The 20882-nt window shown below is 43.1% G+C and overlaps 1 protein-coding gene across 2 annotated transcripts in view; it reads right to left on the bottom strand.

Moving 5' to 3' along the window:
* PRKCB (protein kinase C beta) overlaps positions 1–20882 on the bottom strand; it is a 385173-nt gene that overhangs the window by 39565 nt on the left and 324726 nt on the right. For both annotated transcript variants that reach the window (XM_012464746.2, XM_012464745.2), the window contains exons 11-13: positions 9867–9958; positions 7318–7380; positions 1815–1953 (exon numbers count right to left, since the gene is read on the bottom strand). In XM_012464746.2, coding sequence (XP_012320169.1) covers positions 1815–1953; positions 7318–7380; positions 9867–9958 — 294 coding nt within the window. The remainder of the gene's footprint in view (positions 1–1814; positions 1954–7317; positions 7381–9866; positions 9959–20882) is intronic.

Here is a 20882-nt window from a genome sequence, read left to right as displayed (position 1 = left end):
CCAGAGGTGACGTGGTTAGCTCATGACAAAGCCTGCCCTGCAGCTTATCCCTCCCATCTGTGGGCTGGAGGGAGAGGCAACTTCACCAGCAATACAGTTCAGGGTTTCTTGTGTTTGCCTGAATCATGACCAATGAGGAACTTCTGGGAACCACAGATCCTGGGCCTCACCCTACAGAGACTCTAATGGGTGATGCTTGGGCATCTGACTTTTTTTTTTTTTTTTTTTTTTGAGACAGAGTCTTGCTCTGTTACCCAGGCTGGAGTGCAGTGGCATGATGGAGTGCTGGGATCAAGGGATCCTCCCACCTTATCTTCCTGAGTAGTTGAGAGAGTAGATGTGAGCTACTGCACCTGGCGAACTTTTAAAGAATTTTTTTGTAGAGATTAGGGTCTAACTATGTTGTCCAGACTGGTCTCAAACTCCTACCCTGAAGCAATCTTCTTGCCTCAGCCTCCCAAAGCACTGAGATTATGGAGGTAAGCCACCATGCCTCAGCTGCATCCTACATTGTAAAAGCTCCCTCATGACTCTAAACTGCAGTTAGAGTTGAGAACCAGAGATTATGGAACCCATGGCATACCAGGAAGTTGTGTTATAGACTGTGTCTGATATCCTAATTAATTAACAAGATGATAATAGACCAAAGTATATCACATAGGGAAAACTTTACTGGCTCTGAATGAAGCCTTATTATTTTTAAAGAATTACTTTATTACTCAAGTAATACACAAATACATGTACCTTGTAAAAAATGTCAGCAGTATACAGAAGTAGCTAAATTTCTCTTTACAATTCCCTTATCCTCAGAGGTAACCAGTGTTATAAAATCAGTCTGAAATATTCCAGATTTTTGTATGCTTTTACGTGCATATATATATATATATATATATATCCATACTCACTGTAAACAGAGCAGTGTTCTGTGTATTTCTGTTTTATACATAATTAGTATCATATTGTATTTGTCTTTTTTTTAATTTGAGACAGGTCTCACTGTGTCACCCAGGTTAGAGTGCAGTGGTGTAATCACAGTTCACTGCAGCCTGGACCTCCTGGGGCTCAGGTGATTCTCTTACCTCAGCCTCCCAAGTAGCTGGGACTACAGGCACATGCCACCACACCCAGCTAATTTTTGTAGAGACAAGGTCTCGCCTTGTTGCCTAGGCTGGTCTGGAACTCCTGGGCTCAAGTGATCCAGCTGCCTCTGCCTCCCAAGGTGCTAGGATTACAGGTGTGAGCTGTCACGCTTGGCCTTGTATTTGTCATTCTGTACCTTGATTTTTTTCCTCTTAACAATGTGTCTTGAAGATCTTTTCATATGTACGTATACATCTAACTCACTTTTCTGAATTGGTGCCTGGTAGTATTTCATGCTATAAATAAATCATGGGCTATTGTCCATTTTCCTACTGAGGGACATATACGGGATGCAGATCCCATGTCATATGCCAGCCTAGGGGATCTGCTCTTTCTCTCTCAACAAACATTTCAATGTCATAATTAGGCGGTATCACATGGCCGTGAGCCACAGCAGTTTGATGAAGAATTTTACTGATGTGTGTTGGATGGTTCTTTTGAGTTTTATTTAAATTTTCTCCCAAACCTTGATGTATTTTGGGCTTGGGCTTCTGGATGTGTGCTAAATTAATTTGCATGTGTGATCTCAAAGGGAGGATTTAGAGTAGAGAATAAGAATCTGCCCAAGGTTCCCTTGCAGGGTACCACCCTCGACCCTTCCCAGCTCTCACACGGCCATCTGGGGAGCAGAGGGTACATCACCGCAATGTGCACATGTGCCCAGCAGCTCTCACCTCGGGGGCGATGTAGTCTGGAGTGCCACAGAATGTCTTGGTTGTCACCCCATCCCAGATGTTTTCCTTACACATGCCAAAATCAGCAATCTTGATGTGCCCCTCAGAATCCAGCATCACGTTGTCAAGTTTTAGGTCACTATGGCAGACATAATAATTTAGAGATTTAATTAAATGCTATGCATTTCAAGCCAACCAACACCCACTCGTTATGCATAAAACACTGTGTTAGATGTTGTGTGGGCACCAAGTTCAGTAGAAACCAGCCTTTGACCTCCAACAGCTTACAATCTGGCAGGGAGATAAAAAGAGGTCCACAAACCTCCGTGCTCTTCTTTTTCTACAGAGCCAACTGTGCCAAGTGTCTCACAGGGACACAAAGCGACAGCACTTCTGAAAAGAGGGAGATCCACAGAAAGTTAAGCAAAGGGCAGAGTATCCATGAGGCTTCTTGGATTCAGGAAAATTCCAAGAATTGTCCTTTGCAACTTAAAGACCACTTATATTTTGTAAGAAAATATATTTTTCACAGAATCATATATATATATTAAATATCTCTAAAGATTACAAAGAAAAAAGCTGATTGACAGAAATATTTAATGCTAAGTGTTCCATGACCTACTGACATGGCCCAGGAGTTTCCACTGATTCTTTGAATCAAAAAATGTTTCTTGCACAATTACTATGTGACAAGCACTGTGTCTGGAGCCGGCTATAGTATGTAGCTATAAACAACATAAACAAGCCTCCTGTTCTTCAGATTAAATTTCAGTGCAGGGAAAAAGATAACAATTAGTTTATAAGTATGATTATTATAGATTCTGATGAGTGGTATGAAGAAAATAAAGAGGACATGAGATAGAGATTGGAGGAAGTCACTTTAAACAAGGTGTCAGTCAGAAAGGACCTTTCTAAGGCAGTGACATTTGAGCTCTAACCTAAAGGATATGTGCTGTATTCTCTTTTATTTTCATCTGTGTTGATGAGAAGAGCTTGATATTTTGGGGAGCACTTGTAGGTCTTTAGCACACAAGATTTCTCCAATGTCAATACACTTTCCTCCTCCCCAAACACTGACTCCAATGTCAATGCTTTGTATTTCAGTACCAGTGAGCAAGGCTGAGCTATGGGTCAGATGGTCCCAGTCCTAATAGAAAATGGGGAAGTCTGATTTCCTGAGAGGTAGGGGGATCTATTGCTTAATTCAGATCTTTCCCTTTGGTCATCTTGATTGGGCTAGTGGGCATCTGTGGTCCTGCCTATTCTATTTTGTGATGACAGCATTCTAATATTCCTTTGAAGAACCACCCTCCCCCAATTCTTTCATGTAACATGAGTGGTGCTAGCTCCAGGAGTAGTCATGTGTGCCTGGCCTGTCCAGTGGAAATACTTCGTCCTGCTGGTCACAGCGATTGATTCAGGAATGGGCATGTGATCCAATCTGAGCCAATCAAAGCTATTAAGTATTAGTACTGGCACTCTGGCTGGCACAATCAGGAAAGGGATAAGTGCATTTTACATTGGGGTTGCTCAGGTGGTATTAAGCAAGTCTAGAAACTCCAGGGGTCACCAGACGGAGAGAAGAAATCTAGTACAGAGAAAGTAGAGCCTAGAGGGAGGGTGATAAAGTGTGCCCGCATAACATCACTTGAGCTTCTGCATTTATCCAGGCCTAAAGTCAGATCTGTGCCTGGACTTTTAAGTTATGCCAGCCAATAAATGCCTCTTTTAACCTAAGTTACTTTGAATTGAGTTGCTGTCATCATTTCCAACTAAAAGAATACAATCCGAAAACTATATCCTGGCATCTCCTATCTGTGTCTGTGAGGTCTCCTTACTCAAGGGGAGGGGTATGTCCACTTGTACCCACCCACTGATGTTTGCCAATCCCAACATGCCCTACCTTTGGCGCTGTCCATGGTCCTGCTCATATCCAGCCTTCATGCTCATCTACAAGCCACTGTGATTTGAGTGAAAGTTTGGAACTCAGAAAACCCAGGCTTTACCGCAGTTTCTTTCATCTAAACTTACTAGGTAGGTCTATATGTGATTTCTCTAATAGTGACAAATGACATCCCTTCAGCTTGACTGCATGCTCAGAAGCAGGCAGCTGCGTAGACTAGGGAAGTGATAAAATCTTCATCTATTATAGAAAAGAAGCTTCAGGTGCCAAGAGTCGGGCAGTCCTGAGGCTGGAGGGCACCTCTGTCATCTTCACTGTCACATAGCAGTATTTTGATATCACACCCTAATCTTTTGTTCTATGTAATAAATCCTCATTTTTGCTTCAAAAGATGGATGGAGCAATTATTTTCATTTTCAGAAAACCATCAAGGGCAAAACCAACACACATTCCAGAGATGGTGGTCGGTAAACCTGACACTAAGTTTGATAGGAAGAATCTTTTTTCCTCCTCAGCCCCTAATCTAACATCTCCAATTCCTTAAAGATGGCAAGTCTAACATAATCCTTCATCCTCTTTACTTAAGAACTGTTCAATTAAGTAGAGATTTAAATGAAAGAGGCAGTGATTTGTAACATCTTAAAAGGCTTTACCACTATGAAAGCAATCTCTATGAAATGATAAAGCCATACATCTTTTGTCAAGTAATTTATTTTTTTCCATTTCCATTTGACTATCAATTTCAAGAACTCTGTTTCCATCAGTGTTCTGGAGGGTAAGCAATAAAAACCAACTGCGATGATTTTTACCTGAAAAAGAATTCATCAAAGAATATTGGGGAGCTCATGGAATCTTTGAGGAGACTGAAGAACCAGATTAAAAGCCTATACAGCCAGAAACGATGCCTAACTGCAGCTCAGAGCTGGTCCGGTGACACTACCACCCAAGCTGCCATGGGACACAGGCAGCACCCCTTGACCATAAAGCCCCAATGCTGGACTCTGCCTATTGCTGCTAAGACCCTCTTCTCCTCTTGCCTCTGGAAAGTAGCTACTGATAATTACTATGGCCATTCTTGATTCTACGCTTTCTGGTTCCTTGGCTACTAGTTTCTGATTCAAGTTCTTGAGTAAGTGTGAGCAAGTGTCAGAGCTTGGGTTGTGTGCCTGCCCTGGCTACAGGGAGGCTGTGAAATGAGTATCTGTTGTTTTCAATCTTTAGAGTAGGAGATTGATTCTGTTCTTACACGTACACAAAAGAGTTCGGATACAGACTGGCTTAAAAGATTGATAAATATTCCTTTAAAGACCATATTAATAGTGGAGGATGAAAGGGAGAGTGTGTAGTTAGTTTAGGGAAAAGAGCTTTGAAGTAGGTATCATCTTAGCACCTGAAATGCTAATCTTAGAATTTTATCACCTGCCTGGCTAGTGACCTGGATCCATGGATCCCAGATCCCAGTGCAGCTTCCTGATTGATTAGAAACTAGCCCTGATTTGCAACTCATTTGATTGGAACTCTAATTATTTCCTCTCCTGTTTCCTACACTGGGACTGGATTTTCTTCCAATAAACTTGTAGTTCCATATTTAATCTTCTCAAGAACCCAGTTAGTTCTATTTTAGTAGAGGCACATCCCACATAGGAGTTAGGTCCTAATGTCAGCACCCAAGTTGAAAATCATGTGGAGTGAAAAATCACCCATGATCCCTGTGTCTTTGGTTAAGCATCAGCTGAAGTCATCGGCTTGAATTTGAGGATCATGTCATATGGAAGATAATGTGTACTTTTCAACACCAGAATTATGTTCAGCACAAAAAGATGCTGTCACTATGAGAGTCAAAAGGGAAGCTAAGGGAATTAGAGGATTTCCACGTGCCATTTCATGTACACAAGTGACATGTGTTCATTGCGGGCAAACATGGGCATGGGCAGAATGATCATACTATTTAAAATTTAAATTCTTCTTTTTTTATAGACAGGGTCTTGCTCTGTTGCCCAGGCTGGAGTGCAGTGGCGCAATCATGGCTCACTGCAGTTTCGAACTCCTGGGCTCAAGTGATCCTCTTGCCTCAGCTTCTAAATTCTTCTTCTATTTTTACACTTTCACTAGGATCACTCACATGCCAAGTAAAACCACTCCTCTTCTTGACCTTCCTCCCTCCATCATTAGGAGAAAATAGGAATGGCAGGGACTTTGTGCAGTCAGAATAAGGTCATCCTTCCCCCTCCGACAAGGCCCCCACTTCCCACACCCCCCTCCCACCATCATGCAGGCTGGAGTACAGCAGTATGATCATAGCTCACTGCATCCTTGAACTCCTGGGCTCAGTTGATCCTCCCACCTCAGACTCCTGAGTAGCTAGATCTGTAGGCATGCACCACCACACCTGGATAATTTTATTGCTTAGGCTGGTCTGGGACTCCTAGCTTGAAGCATTCCTCCTGCCTCAACCTCCCAAAGCATTGGGATTACAGGTGTGAGCTACTGTGCCCAGCCCCCTCATGTCTTTTAATCCCATATCCTGCAGTTACACTAAAATGCCCAGAACACTGAAGTCACCCCTAGCTCTCCAGGCCCTTGTCACCATGCTCTCTACAGAATGAGAGGGAACCTTCCAACAGCCAGTACACACCAGCACCCTCCCTTCTTGACTTATCTCCATTATCACTACTTGGCAGACTATATTTTTATGATTTACTTATCTGTCTCCCACCAGGAGAAGATAAAGTCCACAGAAGCAGGGGTTTCATCTGTTTTATTCACTTCTGTATGCCCACCACCCAGAAGAGTGTCTAGAATATAGTAGGATTTGATAAATATGTGTCAAACATATGAATAAGATAGACTTTTGTGGTTCTTCACGATCTTTGAAAGAGACCCCCACCGGTGCCAAGTGCCATTTGGAAGCCTTGTGCCTTGCAGCCTCTCTTGCATAACGCACTAGCCCAAGCCTGCACTGGTTAAGCCATTTGCATGGACGTAGTACAAGGAGAATTGTACACCCCGGACTCGCTGACAAATAGCAGCCTCGGGTGCAATCATCTGCCTTGCATGAAATATAAAATGGTATGACTCATGCAGCTATGATCATCCATTTGCTCCTCCAAAAACCAGCAAATGCCAAGTCCTGAACCTAATCCTGTCTTTCAGGGCAGCTACTCACAGATCCATTTCCAAGTTGTAGTTACATAGCAAAAAAAAAAAAAAAAAAAAAAAGTTTTATAATAATATAACCCATCACATTCTGCCAGTCAAATTTCTTTGCCTGCTCCCTAAATGTAGGGTCCACAGGCAAGACAAAGAAGTACTGGGGTCCTCTCCATGAGTCTCCTCCTCTTAGAGCAAACGGTCTCCTGTTTGAGGCTCTGAACCATCACTGGTGACACAGTCCGTCGAGATTTTCTACCACCACATAGAGCTGCCCAAACTTTGCCAGGGCAGTGGGCGATGCTGCCTGGCAGAACACATGCCCAAGTTAGTTCTGGAGGATTCCTCCCCCACCATGGATTCTAATTTTAAAAGCGGCTGAAGAAAGAGGCAGGGAAGGGAGGAGCTGAGGGAGATGAAGAGATGGAAAGTACAGCAGTGTTCACTTACCGGTAAATGATGCCCTTACTCTGTAAGAAGAACAGACCGATTGCAATTTCTGCAGCGTAAAATCTGAAATTAAAAAACAAAGCAATGGAGAAACTCAAGGACACCATATGCTTGGCAGTGCTCAGAATTCAATACAACATTGAACTAGGTGCGGGGCATTAAAGTCCCCGTGGATGGTCAGCTACATAGCTCATAAGATGCTGCGAGTATGGATGGATGAACAGGGTGCTTTAGAGGGTGATGGGGATGCCTTAAGGACAAATAGGGCATAGGCAGAAGTTCAGCAATTACATAGTGAAGAGGGAGCCATGGAACATGATGAACTGGGTGGAGAATTATAGTTTCACTGGCTGGGCAACATAGCGAGAACTTGCCTCTACTTAAAATAAAAGAAAAAAACATAAAGGTGTGGTGGCACACGCCTGTGATCCCGGCTACTCGGAAGGCTGAGGCAAGAGGATTGCTTGAGCCCAGGATATCAAGGCTGTAAAGAGGTATGATCAAGGCCACTGTACTCCAGTATGAGCAACAGAGTGAGAGCCTGTCCCCCATCCCCCACAAAAGGATTGAATTATACGTTCAGACTATATAGCAAGTTAAATTATCTTAACAATAGCAGCTAACATCTGCTGAAGGTTAACCATCTGCCTAGCATCATTTTAGGCATTACCTGATTTAATCCTAATAATAATTCTGTAAGGTAAGTCCTACTATTATCTCCCCATTCCTCAAATGAGGAAACTGAGGGTAAGAGAGATTAACTTGGTCAAGTTATATAGTGAAGGAATGGCAAAGAGGGAATCAGAAACGACATCTGTCCAAAGTGTAACCTCGTGTTGAAGGTCAACCCAGAAAGAAAGAGGTTTCAAGAGACCTAGGGAGCCCAGTTATGCCACAAAGGTTGGGCAGGGCTTTAGGGAACTGTATTTTTTTTTGTTGTTTGTTTTTGAGATGGAGTTTCGCTCTTGTTGCCCAGGCTGGAGTGCAATGGCGCCATCTTGGCTCAACGCAACCTCCCTCCACCTCCCACGTTCAGGCGATTCTCCTGCCTCAGCCTTCCAAGTAGCTGCGATTACAGGCATGCACCACCACACCCAGCTAATTTTGTATTTTTAGTAGAGACAGGGTTTCTCCATGTTGATCAGGTTGGTCTCAAACTCCTGACCTCAGGTGATCCGCCCACCTTGGTCTCCCAAAGTGCTGGGATTACAGACATGAGCCACCATGCCCAGCCTCAATTAGATGCTAGAAGTAAAAGAAAAGCTAATACTAGGTTATGCCAGGAGATATGAATGGCTTGATTTGGAAGCACGAAAATAATGCAAATCCCATTAGAACACAGTGCTCACAACCTGGCCAGGTGGGAAGAGAGGAGGCAAGCTGAACTGGGCAGGGCATTAAAGTCCCCATGGATGGTCAGCTATATAGCTCATAAAATGCTATATAATGCTATATAAATGCTAGTAATGCCATATAAAATGCTATATAATGCTTCTAGATGAGCTCTGGGGGCTCTCTGGAGAGGCAATAAGATCTTTGCAAACTCCCCAGGAGAGGTTATCATTGCTAATTCCTATAACTTGCCATGTTCCCAAACAGGGGAGTGACATGATGAGATCTGTGTTCTGAAGAGACTGTAGCTGCCATTTGAACTGAAGGGGATGGAACTGACTCAGCAGAGGAAACACATTTCCAACAACCCAGATTCAGTCTCCCCATTTCAGGAATCACACCATTGCCACTACGCACCTTGATCCTTCACCCCCTCGGAGTGAAGGCATCTAAGAGGGAAAGTGGTATAAGGTAAAGAACATGGGCAGAGAAAAGCTAGGGTCAGAATTCGGGAACCGCTTCTTACTAGCTCTTTGATTTTGAGCAAGCTTTCAAAACACTCCATCTCCATCTCCTTGTTTGTGAAGCAGAGATGGTAACACCTCCCTCCCGGAGTTATTCTCAGGGCTAAATGAGACGATGTTTGTTAAGCACTTAGGGCGTGGCTCATAGTAAGTTCTCAATAAATATTAGCAAATGAACACATAAAACTTACAATGACAATCCCCAAGGAAGATATAGGGCCTTTCTAAGCATTCAGGGACATGAATTAGAAATTAAAAAAACAGCCATGGTTTTAGAGCTTCAAGTTTGTTTTATTTGTTTGTTTGTTTGTTTTGCAGACTACAGGTGTGCGCCACCATGCCCAGCTGAGATTTTTGCTTTTTATAGAGACGAGATCTCATCATGGTACCCAGGCTGGTCTCCAATTCCTGAGCTCAAGTGATCCTCTAACCTCAGCCTCCCAAAATGCTAAGATTACAGGTATGAGCCATGGTGCCTGGCTGAGCTTCAGGTTCTTAGCTGGTGTCAGGAAAAAAAGAAGCATCTCATATTAAGCAGAACAACTTTCTTCCCTGGCCAAATATTTGTAACAAAGATGCCCAAGGTGTTTAAAAATCCCTCTCTGGCAAAAATAAAACAAAAAAACAACCCAAAGGAACCACTAACCTACCCATTTATCCCAAGGAGAAAGCACAGCACTAGTTCTCACTTACACAGCATGGGGCTCCTTGAACCGGCCGACTTGCTGGATGTGATACATGAGGTCGCCCCCATTCACGTACTCCATCACAAAGTACAGGCGGTCCTGGAAGAGGACAGCAAAAGGCAACATTAGCATCGTGTAGCTTCTAGGGCTCCAGATCGACAGTGGGGAAGAGCTGGAATTTAAGATGAAAACTACCAGGACTCTCTGACAGATCCCTGTTTGATGGGCTTGCTGTTTCCCCAAGGGTAACATTTGTGTCATTGGAACTATGCAAGCCAGCATAGGTGATACACAGATTTTTTTCTTTTCATTAATAATTACAACTTTGGCAGGGCATGGTGGCTCACACCTATAATCCCAGCACTTTGGGAGGCCGAGGTGGGTAGATCACCTAAGATCAGGAGTTCAAGACCAGCCTGGCCAACATGGCAAAACTCTATCTCTACTAAAAATATATATATAATATAAAAATTAGCCAGATGCGGTGGCAGGCACCTGTAATCCCAGCTATTCGGGAAGCCGAGGCAGGAGACTCACTTGAACCCGGGAGGGGGATGTTGCAGTGAGCCAAGATCATGCCACTGCACTCCAGCCTAGGCGACAGAGTGAGACTCCATCTTAATAATAATAATAATAAGCTTATATTCATTTTTGCTGGAAAATATAATTAGCATATCAATGTTGTGACTTAACTGATATTACTGTTTAGGATAAGGCTGATTTTAACAAAAGGTGGAAAATATTAAGCAAATAATGTTACAGATGATAGGTAGCTGTAGTAGCCAGCCTTTATGATGGGCCCCCAATGATTTTTCAATCTCTTGGTATATACGTTCTTGTGTCATACCTTTCCATAATGAATAGGACTGACCTGTGTAACCCACTGGATATTGCAAAAATGACAATGTATGACTTCCAGGAGTAGGGCATAAAAGACCTTACTGCTTCCACCTTGCTCTCTCTCAGATCACTTGCTTTTGGGGAAGCCTGCCGCCATGCCATGAGGATACTCAAGCAGTACTATGGAAAGGTACATTTGGCAAAGAACTGAGGCCTCCTGCCAACAGCCAGCACTAACTCCAGTCCTGTGAGTGAATCACCATGGAAACAGATCCTTCTGCCCCAGACATGCCATCAGATGACTGAAATTCCAGCTGACAGTCTGACTGGAGCTTCCTTTGAGATGCGGAGCCAGATCACTTAGGTAACGTACTCCCAAATTCCCGTCCCACAGAAACTGTGAGATAATAAGTGCCTATTGTTTTAAGCCACTGAATTCTGAGGTACTCACCAATAGATAACAGTGGCTATCAGAAACAAAAATATGAATTATCAAGGTCTGAAAAACAGTAGCCTAGGATGGCATGTCCAGAAGGAAAAGAACTGGGGCCAGAAAAAAATCTGTGTCCTAATCAGGGAAGTTTTTCAGCATGTCTCTCTAGGGATATTGTGAACTCCTTCAAGTCGGGGGCTCTGTCCTTCCTGGCTGTGTAACCCCTGTTTCTGAGAGCACAACTAGCACACAGTAGGTGCTCAGAGAGTGAAAGGGCATAAACTTTGGTGCCAAAGACACTTTATTTGGAAATCCAGCTCTGTCTCTTAATAGCTGGATGCATTTGGAGAAGTTCTTCAACACCTGGGTTTCCTCGTCTGTCAAGAGGAGGTAATAGTGGAACCTCAGTGACGCTGAGATTAAATAAAACAGATGTGTGTTTTGGTCCTTGGGCAACACCAATATGTGACATGCTTCTCTCCTTCCATCAGAGGGTGTTTGCTAAATGAATGAATCACTTTATCTCTTCTTAAAGACTTCTGCTTGGGTTAAACCTCTCCTTTACACTATGTTCCTTTGGCTTGCAATGGCAGGGTCTGCACTAACTAATTTGGGAACTGAAGTCCCTCTTATGTTCTCAACCTAAAAAAGTCACTTCCTCTAACCCACCCAATCTAAATTAGGCCTGATGTTATACTCTTTTATGAAGCCTTGTGAGACTTTTTGTTCCTTTTCTTTTTTTTTAACCTCTGACCACATCATAATTCGTTAATTATATTTTGAACTTAATGATTATTTATCTCATCTACGCATTCAAGTGAAAAAATATTTATAGAGTCCTACTAGGTACCAGGTTATAGATGGGTGCTGAGGATAGAGCAGTGAACAAACCAACAAAATCCCCTGCCTTTACCTTTCATTATAGTAGGTGGACACAGATAAAGACAATAAATGCTAAACATAATAAAGTTTATAGAATGTTAAGATAGCCAGGTATAGTGGTTCATGCCTGTAATCCCAGCACTTTGGGAGACTGAGGTGGGCAGATCACCTGAGGTCAGGAGTTCAAGACCAGCCTGTCCAACATAGTGAAACCCCATCTCTACTGAAAAAAACAGATATAAAAATTAGCTGGGCATGATGGTGTGTGCCTGTAGTCCCAGCTACTCAGGAGGCTGATGCAGGAGAATCACTTGAACCTGGGAGGTGGAGGCTGCAGCGAGCCAAGATCATACCACTGCACTCCAGCCTGGGCAACAGAGTGAGACTCTGCCTCTAAATAAATAAATAAATAAATAAAAGTTTAAAAGATTAAAAAGTGCTATGGGGAAAAAAAAAACAGAGCAATGTATGGAGGATTGTGAGTACCAGCTAAATGAGATGGGAGAAAGGAGTTTCAGTTTCAGTAAAGTATTCAGGATACATCTTATTTAGAAGAAGGTGCTTCAGCAAAGACTTGAAGGAGATGACGGAAGCAGCTATGCAGGTATCTGGAGTGAGAGCTTACCAGGCAGAGGAAACAGGCTGAGCAAAGGCCCTGAGGCTCGAGCACACCCGATATGGAGAAGAAAGAAGGAGGGAGACAGGGCAGAAGATGACCCCGGGGCAGTGCTAAGGGACTCATCATGTAAGGTCACATAGGCTAATACAAAGGTTGGGGGTCTCACGCTGAAAGAAATGGACTAATGCCAGATATGACTGAACATTCCACAAATCCAGGAACATGTCAAATTTGCTTACTGCTGTGTACCAAGAGCCCAGCATCATGCCTGGCCAAAGCGAGCCATCAATAACATTAAGTGAATAAATGGGTGATCCTTGGCAGCAGGAATTACTGGGTCTCCAAAGCACCATTCATGTAGTTAGAAGGTTGGAATGAAAGCTCTGGCTCCGCATTTTCTGGCTGCTGGGGAGACTTGGGAAGACCATTTTATATCCCTGAGCCTTGATATCTTCATTTATAAAATGAGGATAACATATTCAATAATCTCTAACAGACTGACTGAGGGGCTGGAATGAAACATACACAGGACTGCAAACTGTAAATGTGATGAAAATGAGCTGTCCTGGCAGCACTGCCTGAGTATTTAAGCCAGACCAGTGTTTTTCAAACTCAAGTTGTATCTCACTTTAATTGATCATTAAATCAATTTGGTGGGTCATGATCAACTTAAAAAAAAAAAAAGAAAGAAAAGAAAAAAGAGGTCAGGCATGGTGGCTCGTGCCTGTAATCCCAGAACTTTGGCAGGGCCAAGACAGGAGGATCGCTTGAGGTCAGGAGTTTGAGAACAGCCTGGGAAACAAAGACAGACTCTGCCTCTACAAAAAATAAAAATAAAAATAAAAATAAAAAATTAGCCAGGCATGATGGTGAGCACCTGTAGTCTCCGCCACTCAGGAGGCTGAGGCAGGAGGATCACTCAAGTCCAGGAGTTTGAGGCTACAGTGAGCCATGGTGGCACCACTGCACTCCAGCCTGGGCAACAGAGTGAGAGAAAGAAAAGAAAAGAAAGAGAAAGAAAGAAAGACAAAGGAAGGAAGGAAGGAGAGAGAAAGAAAGAAAAGAAAGAAAGAAAGAGAAAGAAAGAAAGGAAGGAAGGAAGGGGAGAGAGAGAGAGAAAGAGAGAGAGAGAGAGAGAGGCAGGCTGGGCATGGTGGCTCACATTTGTAATACCAGCACTTTGGGAGGCTGAGGAGGGTGGATCACGAGGTCAGGAGATAGAGACCAGCCTGGCCATGGTGAAACCCCATCTCTACTAAAATGCAAAAAATTAGTCGGGGATGGTGGCATGTGCCTGCAATCCCAGCAGCTACTCAGGATGCTAAGGCAGTGGAATAGCTTGAACCCAGGAGGCGGAAGTTGCAGTGAGCCGAAATCAAGCCACTGCACTCCAGCCTGGCAACAGAGCTAGACTCTGTCTGAAAAAAGAGAAAGAAAGAGAATGTAATGATGAAATGGAAATTATCAGTGCATGCTGCACAGAACACCCTTAAGTACTTTTCGTGGAATATATGTTTTGGTTATATTTATATGTTGCTATGGCTGAGTCACAATATAAAAGGTGACTTGCTGTCAAAAGTTGCAAACCTGTTGTGAGGGGCCATAAAGCCAGGAGAAGAGGTGGTGGGAGAGTGAAACGAAGATTCCACCTTTTAAGTCAATACAGTATTTCAAGTCTTGTTGCACTATTCAAGTCTTGTTGCCCAGTGTTAAATAATTGCAACACTGAGCAGTTATTTAAACTAATTTTGGCCCTTCTCTTCACCCATAGAGGGGACATTTTTCACTTTCCCATAGAGCATTAAGCAAGGACACATCTATAGCGTGTCTAACATGATGCTGGCCATATAACAAACATTTAACTCGCTATTTTAAAAAATCCTGCATACAGCATACAGAACTGTGATCTTACATATAACAGTCATATGTGCATTTATCAAATGTGGGAGTGCCTAATTGATAACAACAACAATAAAAAAATTAAGCTCTCTTGGGTACTTACTATGTGATGAGCTGAATGCTTTACATCTTTTGTCTTATTTATCCCGTTAAAAAACTCAGTGTGACAGGTATAATCATCCTCTCCTTTCTAAAGATAAGAAAGTTGAAGCTCAGAAAGGGTTAGTAACTTGCCAGTGGTCACTCAGCTAAGTTGCTGCAAAGCCAGGATCTGAACCCCAGTCACTTGGTTCCAGACTCTGCACTCACAACCCCTCATGATGCTGCCTCCAGTGGGTACATCTTGTGTGAAAGGCACTGAACTAGACATTGTATGAATGTGTGGACGTGTCCTCCCCTCAAAGAGCTCCCAGTCAGGAGGGGAGATAAGGAATGTGGAGATCTAGCCGTACATCAAGACAGAAGCTGGCAGGTTACAGGAGAGCACAAGTTAACCAAAAAAATATTTTTTTTGGAGATAGGGTCTCATTCTGTCACCCAGGCTGGAGTGCAATGGTACGATCTCTGCTCACTGCAGCCTCAGCCTCCCAGGTTCAAGTGATCCTCCTGCCTCAGCCTCTGCAGTAGCTGGGACTACAGGTGCACACAACCACACTTGGCTAATTTTTGTAGTTTTTGTAGAAACAGGCCTAATAGAGTGGGGGTTGACATAGAAGAGAAGGCTTCCTTGAAGCTACTGAGCTGGGATTTGAAGGATGACAGGGAGGGCCCTGACAAGGACTTTTGTTTTCACCCTAAGAGTGCTGTCCAGCTAACTAAGGGGCTCGAAGATGGACGTTTTGTACAGAAACCCCCTTTAGCACTAATATGAGTCTGTTTTTTCATCCTTGCCTTAGTCTCCTACTTCCCTGGGACATGCTTGAAGACAGGAATTAGGTCTTAAGTGGAGTGAGACCCAAAGAAATTAAATCTGAGCTGAGAAACTCAGTCAAGGCTCTGACCACATATGCCAGTAGTATTGGTCTGAGAAATAAAAACCAATGGTTATTTCTCAGACCAATACTACTTCACCCTTTCAACATATCTAATGAGAAAAGGAGGTGAAATGATCCCTTCTGTTCTCAGGTCCAAGGCATAGATTTGCCAAAAGGTCACATACAATTTGGTGGCAAAATGCAGACGGTGCCAGAACTGCCAACACCCAGTCCCTGGTTCTTTGGGTTTTTTTTTTTTTTTTAATAGAAAACAAGCCTAAAAATAGCATCTGTCTTTGCTGCACGTTGAAGAAAACCAAAACACTTGCTTTTAAAAATTATTTTTAAAACTAGCAGATGGCATCGGCCACAGAGAGAGAAGTAAGTGAGAGAGAGATTTCACTTGCTTGCTTTCTGCTTGGAAGAACTCAGCTTGCCCCCCAGACTCATTAGTCGGAATCCCCACATCGGGGGGGATCGCTCCACTGTGGGCAAGGCCGTGTTTTGTGGTGTGTTTCAACCGCTAACCATACGCAGGGAAACCCCAAGATCTATTATCTTTGAACTATGCTAAGCACGTGGCTTCGACACGCCAGCGCCTGAGCTATTAAATGTTATGGTTGGCGTCTTACTGTCCGTTTATTTCTGAACAAACACTTAATGATGCCCACTCTATGCCAGGAGCTACTCTATTGCCAGAGATGTTTCTGTGGATAATCCATGGTGCCAGATGTTAAGGATTCCCAGGCGAGGGACAGGGGCCAGATAAATTTCCAAATGGCCATGTTTCCCAAAATGGGTGGGAGATCATTTTAGGTAGTCCATGGATGAATTACGGTTTCACTTTTATGGCTTCATGTTTGTTTTAACGTAGATTGTGGAAAATATAACTAAGCACTTTAGGCTCCTGATTCTATGGCTATCATTGCTGGAGAGGGAAAGTAAAATTCATGGAGTCATATTAGAGAAGAAGGGGGAAAGGCAGGGTAAGACCAGATTACGATGCACTGCCCACGACCATCCACCCAACTGTACGTACCTCCCAGCCGGCTTTAAGATCTTTACCAAGTTTCTCCGCCTCCTCTACTCAAATTGACTTATTTTTAAAAAGTATTTTTATTAACTCACTAAAAAAAATAAACACAATTATTTTTAAAATTTTCAACTTCATACCAAAGTCCTAAATGGAAATTCATCCTCTCTGTAGAAAGGAAGTACATATCTGGGCCAGCTGCAGTGGCTCCTACCTGTAAGCACTTTGGGAGGGTGAGGTGGACGGATCACTTAAGGCCAGGAGCTTGAGACCAGCCTGGCCAACATGATGAAAACCTGCCTCTACTAAAAATACAAAAATTAGCCGGGTGTGGTGACACACACCTGTAATCTCAACTACTTGGAAGGCTGCAAGAATCGCTTGAACCTAGGAGGTGGAGGTGGCAGTGAGCCCAGATCGTGCCACTGCACTCCAGCCTGAGCAAGAGTGAGACTCTGTCTCAAAAAAAAAAAGAAAAGAAAAAATCTTTACCAAGTTTATCTGCCTTCTCTACTAAAATTGACTTATTTTAAAAGTATTTTTATTAACTCGCTTAAAAAAAACCTTAAACACAATTATTTTAAAAATTTTAAACTTCATACCAAAGTCATAAATGGAAATTCATCCTCTCTGTAGAAAAGAAGTACATGTCTGGAGTCCATCATCTTTATGCAATATCCAGTCTGGCTCTGGTACATCAATCCTTTAAATGACTTATTTTAAAAATAAATGCAATGTGTTCATGTACCACCAGGTTCATCTCCCACTCCACAGTAAGCAACATCAAAATCTGGAAAACATTGTCAGAGGCAATCCAGAGCCAATCTGGACCACAGAAGTGAGTTTTAGAACTTTCATCAAGCGCTTATTTTTGCAAGTCATGGCATTATGCCGGCATTAAAAGGATGAAAATGATGAATAAGGTTCAGGCTTGCCCTCAGGAAATTCAGAATCTTGGTTAAAACAAATATCCAACTAATTCAAACCCTAATCTAAAATAGAATTTAGTCAGGCACAGGGGCTCATGCCTGTAATCCCAGTATTTTGGGAGGCTGATGTGAAAAGATTGCTTGAGCCCAGAAGTTCCAGACAACCCTGGGCAACTTGGCAAAACCCTGGCTCTACAAAAAATAAAAAATTAGCCAGGCATGTAGTCCCAGCTATTCAGGAGGCCAAGGTGGGAGGATGGCTTGTGCCCAGGAGGTCAAGGCTGCAGTGAGTCGTGATCACACTGTTGCACTCCAGCCTGGCTGACAAGGTGAGACCCTATTTCAAAAAAAAGTAAATAAATAAATACAATAGAATCTCTTAAAAAAATTGCATGAGAGGCATAGAGAGTGAACTATGGGGGCTTCAGCTAACTAAATGGACCTCACACACTGCCTCCAATTCTTACATATCATTCCTCTCCACAGCACCCCGAAATTTGGCTTTGTTCCCCATTCTTCCTATGAAATTATTGCAAAACCTTCCTTATCACCACACTCAGTGGCTTTTGATTAGGGCTTATTTGTTGAACTCTAATATATGAAAATCAAAAAAAGTATTTCTTGCGTATCGACTCGAAGTCCAGCTCTCCTACTTACTCAATTTTCCAAGAAGAACTTGTCACAGCTCAGAATTTCAACCCTAATCTCTCTGGGCTGATGAGTCTTGACTTATATTTCTCTCCTCTCCCTCTCTCCTGAGCTCCAGTCAGCTCCAGCTGGCTACAGGACGTTTCTACGTGGGTGTTCCACCGTCAACTCCAATTAAAAGCTCGGAAAGGCAAACTCACCATCTTTCTCTTCAAACTGGCTAGTCTGCTTGACTTTAAAGGGCTTCTTCAAAATTGTCATTGTCGTTCTGATTCTTCATTACACTATTACCGCTGCCCACTAAGCTTCAAATGCCTTCAGGTAATTTAAAATTCCCTTTCTCCTTAATCTCTCATAATCAGTAAATAAATATAACTCATAATCAGTAAATAAATATAACTAAATGTCTATCTGTCACTACATTATATAAAATGGTTGACTAGACTCCCAAATTTGGAACATGAGTATAAGGATAGTCTGATTTAAAACAATGACTAGGTGGGATGTACAGAGTTCACCTGGAGGTCTCCAGAGGAAGCAAGGGAATTCAAAGAGACAATCTTTCCCTAAGACAGCTGAAAATGGAGAGTAACATAGTGCCTGTGTGACTGCCAAGGGGACACCTGCCACTTTTAATCAGATACCATGAACACAGAAAACCGACCACGTGGGCAGCTCTATGTACCACGCTCCAAGGGGAGTTGCAGCAAGAATTTGTCTATTTAATGATCTTAATGATTTTCCAAGCTGGTCTGTGGATTCATTCTGTCTGTAAGCCAATTCCTTTACTGCTCAGAACCATCTGTTTCTCTCCAGAGAGGCTGTGTAGTGCTGTGGTTAGGAGCCCTGTTTCTGGCATCCACTAGTCCTGGGTTCAAGTCCCAGTTATACTGGATACTGCTTTGACACCCTAGGTCAGTTACTTAGAGTCTCTTCCTTCCCAAAAGAGGATAATGACAGCTAATAAACTCCTCTTGTTCTTCATACGGGTGTTGCCAAGATCTATCAGATGACATAAGTCAAGTCCATGCAAACTCAAAAAGCCTCACCCAAGTGAGTGTGCAGTCAAGGCGATGTGTTCACTGCATACAACTTTTCTTTCCTCTGTATTTTATAGCCTTGTAGTCACTGTCAGAATAAGCAATTGATCCTCCTCTAGCTTTTTATTTTATTCTTCAGCCTTTTAAGCCTGTCCTTTAACAGAGAGACCAAAGTTTTCAAGGGCTAGAACTACTTCTCTTCTTCCTTGGAATTCCACAGACCTTTGATTATTGAATGAATATGCAAAGGTCATCATCAAGAAAACAGAACAAAGCTGTGTCTATTCCTACCTGCCCCAGCTCTATTTGTTTGGGCTGCGTTTCTGATTCATTTCTTGCACTCAAGATCCTTGAATGACTTTAGCTGGCTAAAGCCCTGACACCTGCCAAGCTCTCACCAATTTCCTCTCCTGGGAGGCACTGATGCCATGTTTGTACTACTAGGCTACAACTATGTCCTCCTTCAATCCAGTTAGTCTCCTTGGACTCAAGATGGCGCCTCCCACCTGGCATGAGCACCAATTATTCCCTCCCTGTAGATAAAACCCCTTTTAAAAGGTTCCTACTGAGTTACTAGTAGCCAATTGCCAGCTGATTTGGCCAGGAATAAACACCTGACCCAAGCTGAACCAACCAGATATCTTTCCTATGAGTATGATTTGCAATGCAGGGAATTTGCCAGACAGGCAAACTGCAAGGGGCTAACGAAGTCAGGTTTACCTGGAGCAGGGAGAAACAAAGAAAGCAGGGACAAAGAAACCAAGAAATCTATTCTAGACTGCTTTAGAATTACAGATTCTAGTTTCTCATGAGGCCCAGGTACACCTTTGTCTTTGGGTGGTTTCTTTCTAATAAACTCCCCCCTTCTTTTTTTTTTTTTTTTTTTGGTTACCTGCATAGATTGCATAGAGGTCAAGTCAAGACTTTTAGGATGTCCATCACCTGAATAAGGTACATTGCACCCATTAACTAATTTCTCATCAACAGTACTCTCCAGGCCAGGTGTGGTGGCTCATGCCTGTCATCCCAACACTTTGGGAGGCTGAGGTAGGGGGACTGCTTGAGCCTAGGAGTTTGAGACCAGCCTGGGCAACACAGGTCTCAACCCCACCTCTACAAAAAATTAAAAAAATTAGTCGGGCATGGTGGCGCATGCCTGTGGTCCCAGCTACTCAGGAGGTCGAGGCAGGAGGATTGCTTGAGCCCAGGAGGTTGAGGCTGCAGTAAGCCGTGATCATACCACTGCACTCCAGCCTGGGTGACAGAGGAAGATCCTGTCTCAAAATAAATAAATACTCTCTGGGTTTATTTATTTATTTTATTTTTGGAGCCAGTTTGGTGGGGGGACAGGGAAAGGGGTGTTCTGTTTCTTACAACTTGATCATTGCTGACTGAGACAACAGCCAGAGCCACCTGCAGCCATGCCCGTAAGTCCAGCCATATTCTTGGGTAGTACTGCCAGCCCAGAGCTGAGCCCGAGTTACCAGGACCCCTTGGACATTCCTGGGGCTCACTTTTGGGCCATCAGGGGTCCACTCTTCAAGTGGGAATCATCCTTCCCCCTCCATGTCCTCTCTTGCATTCTGAATTGACGTTCCTCCCAGCATGCCTTGCAACTGAGTTATTGCTGGGCCATGGCAGCAAATTTGGGGAGGAAGTAACTTCTGTCCTTCAATGACTCATAAAATCTAATTCTATTTAAAAAAAAAAAAGAGGTGCATATGTT

The sequence above is a fragment of the Aotus nancymaae genome, unplaced genomic scaffold (assembly GCF_030222135.1).
Source record: "Aotus nancymaae isolate 86718 unplaced genomic scaffold, 86718_ANA_hifiasm-v0.15.2.pri h1tg000049l, whole genome shotgun sequence".
Lineage (NCBI taxonomy): Eukaryota > Metazoa > Chordata > Mammalia > Primates > Aotidae > Aotus > Aotus nancymaae.
Note: the sequence above shows the minus strand (reverse complement) of the source record. Positions and strands in the feature narration are given on the sequence as shown.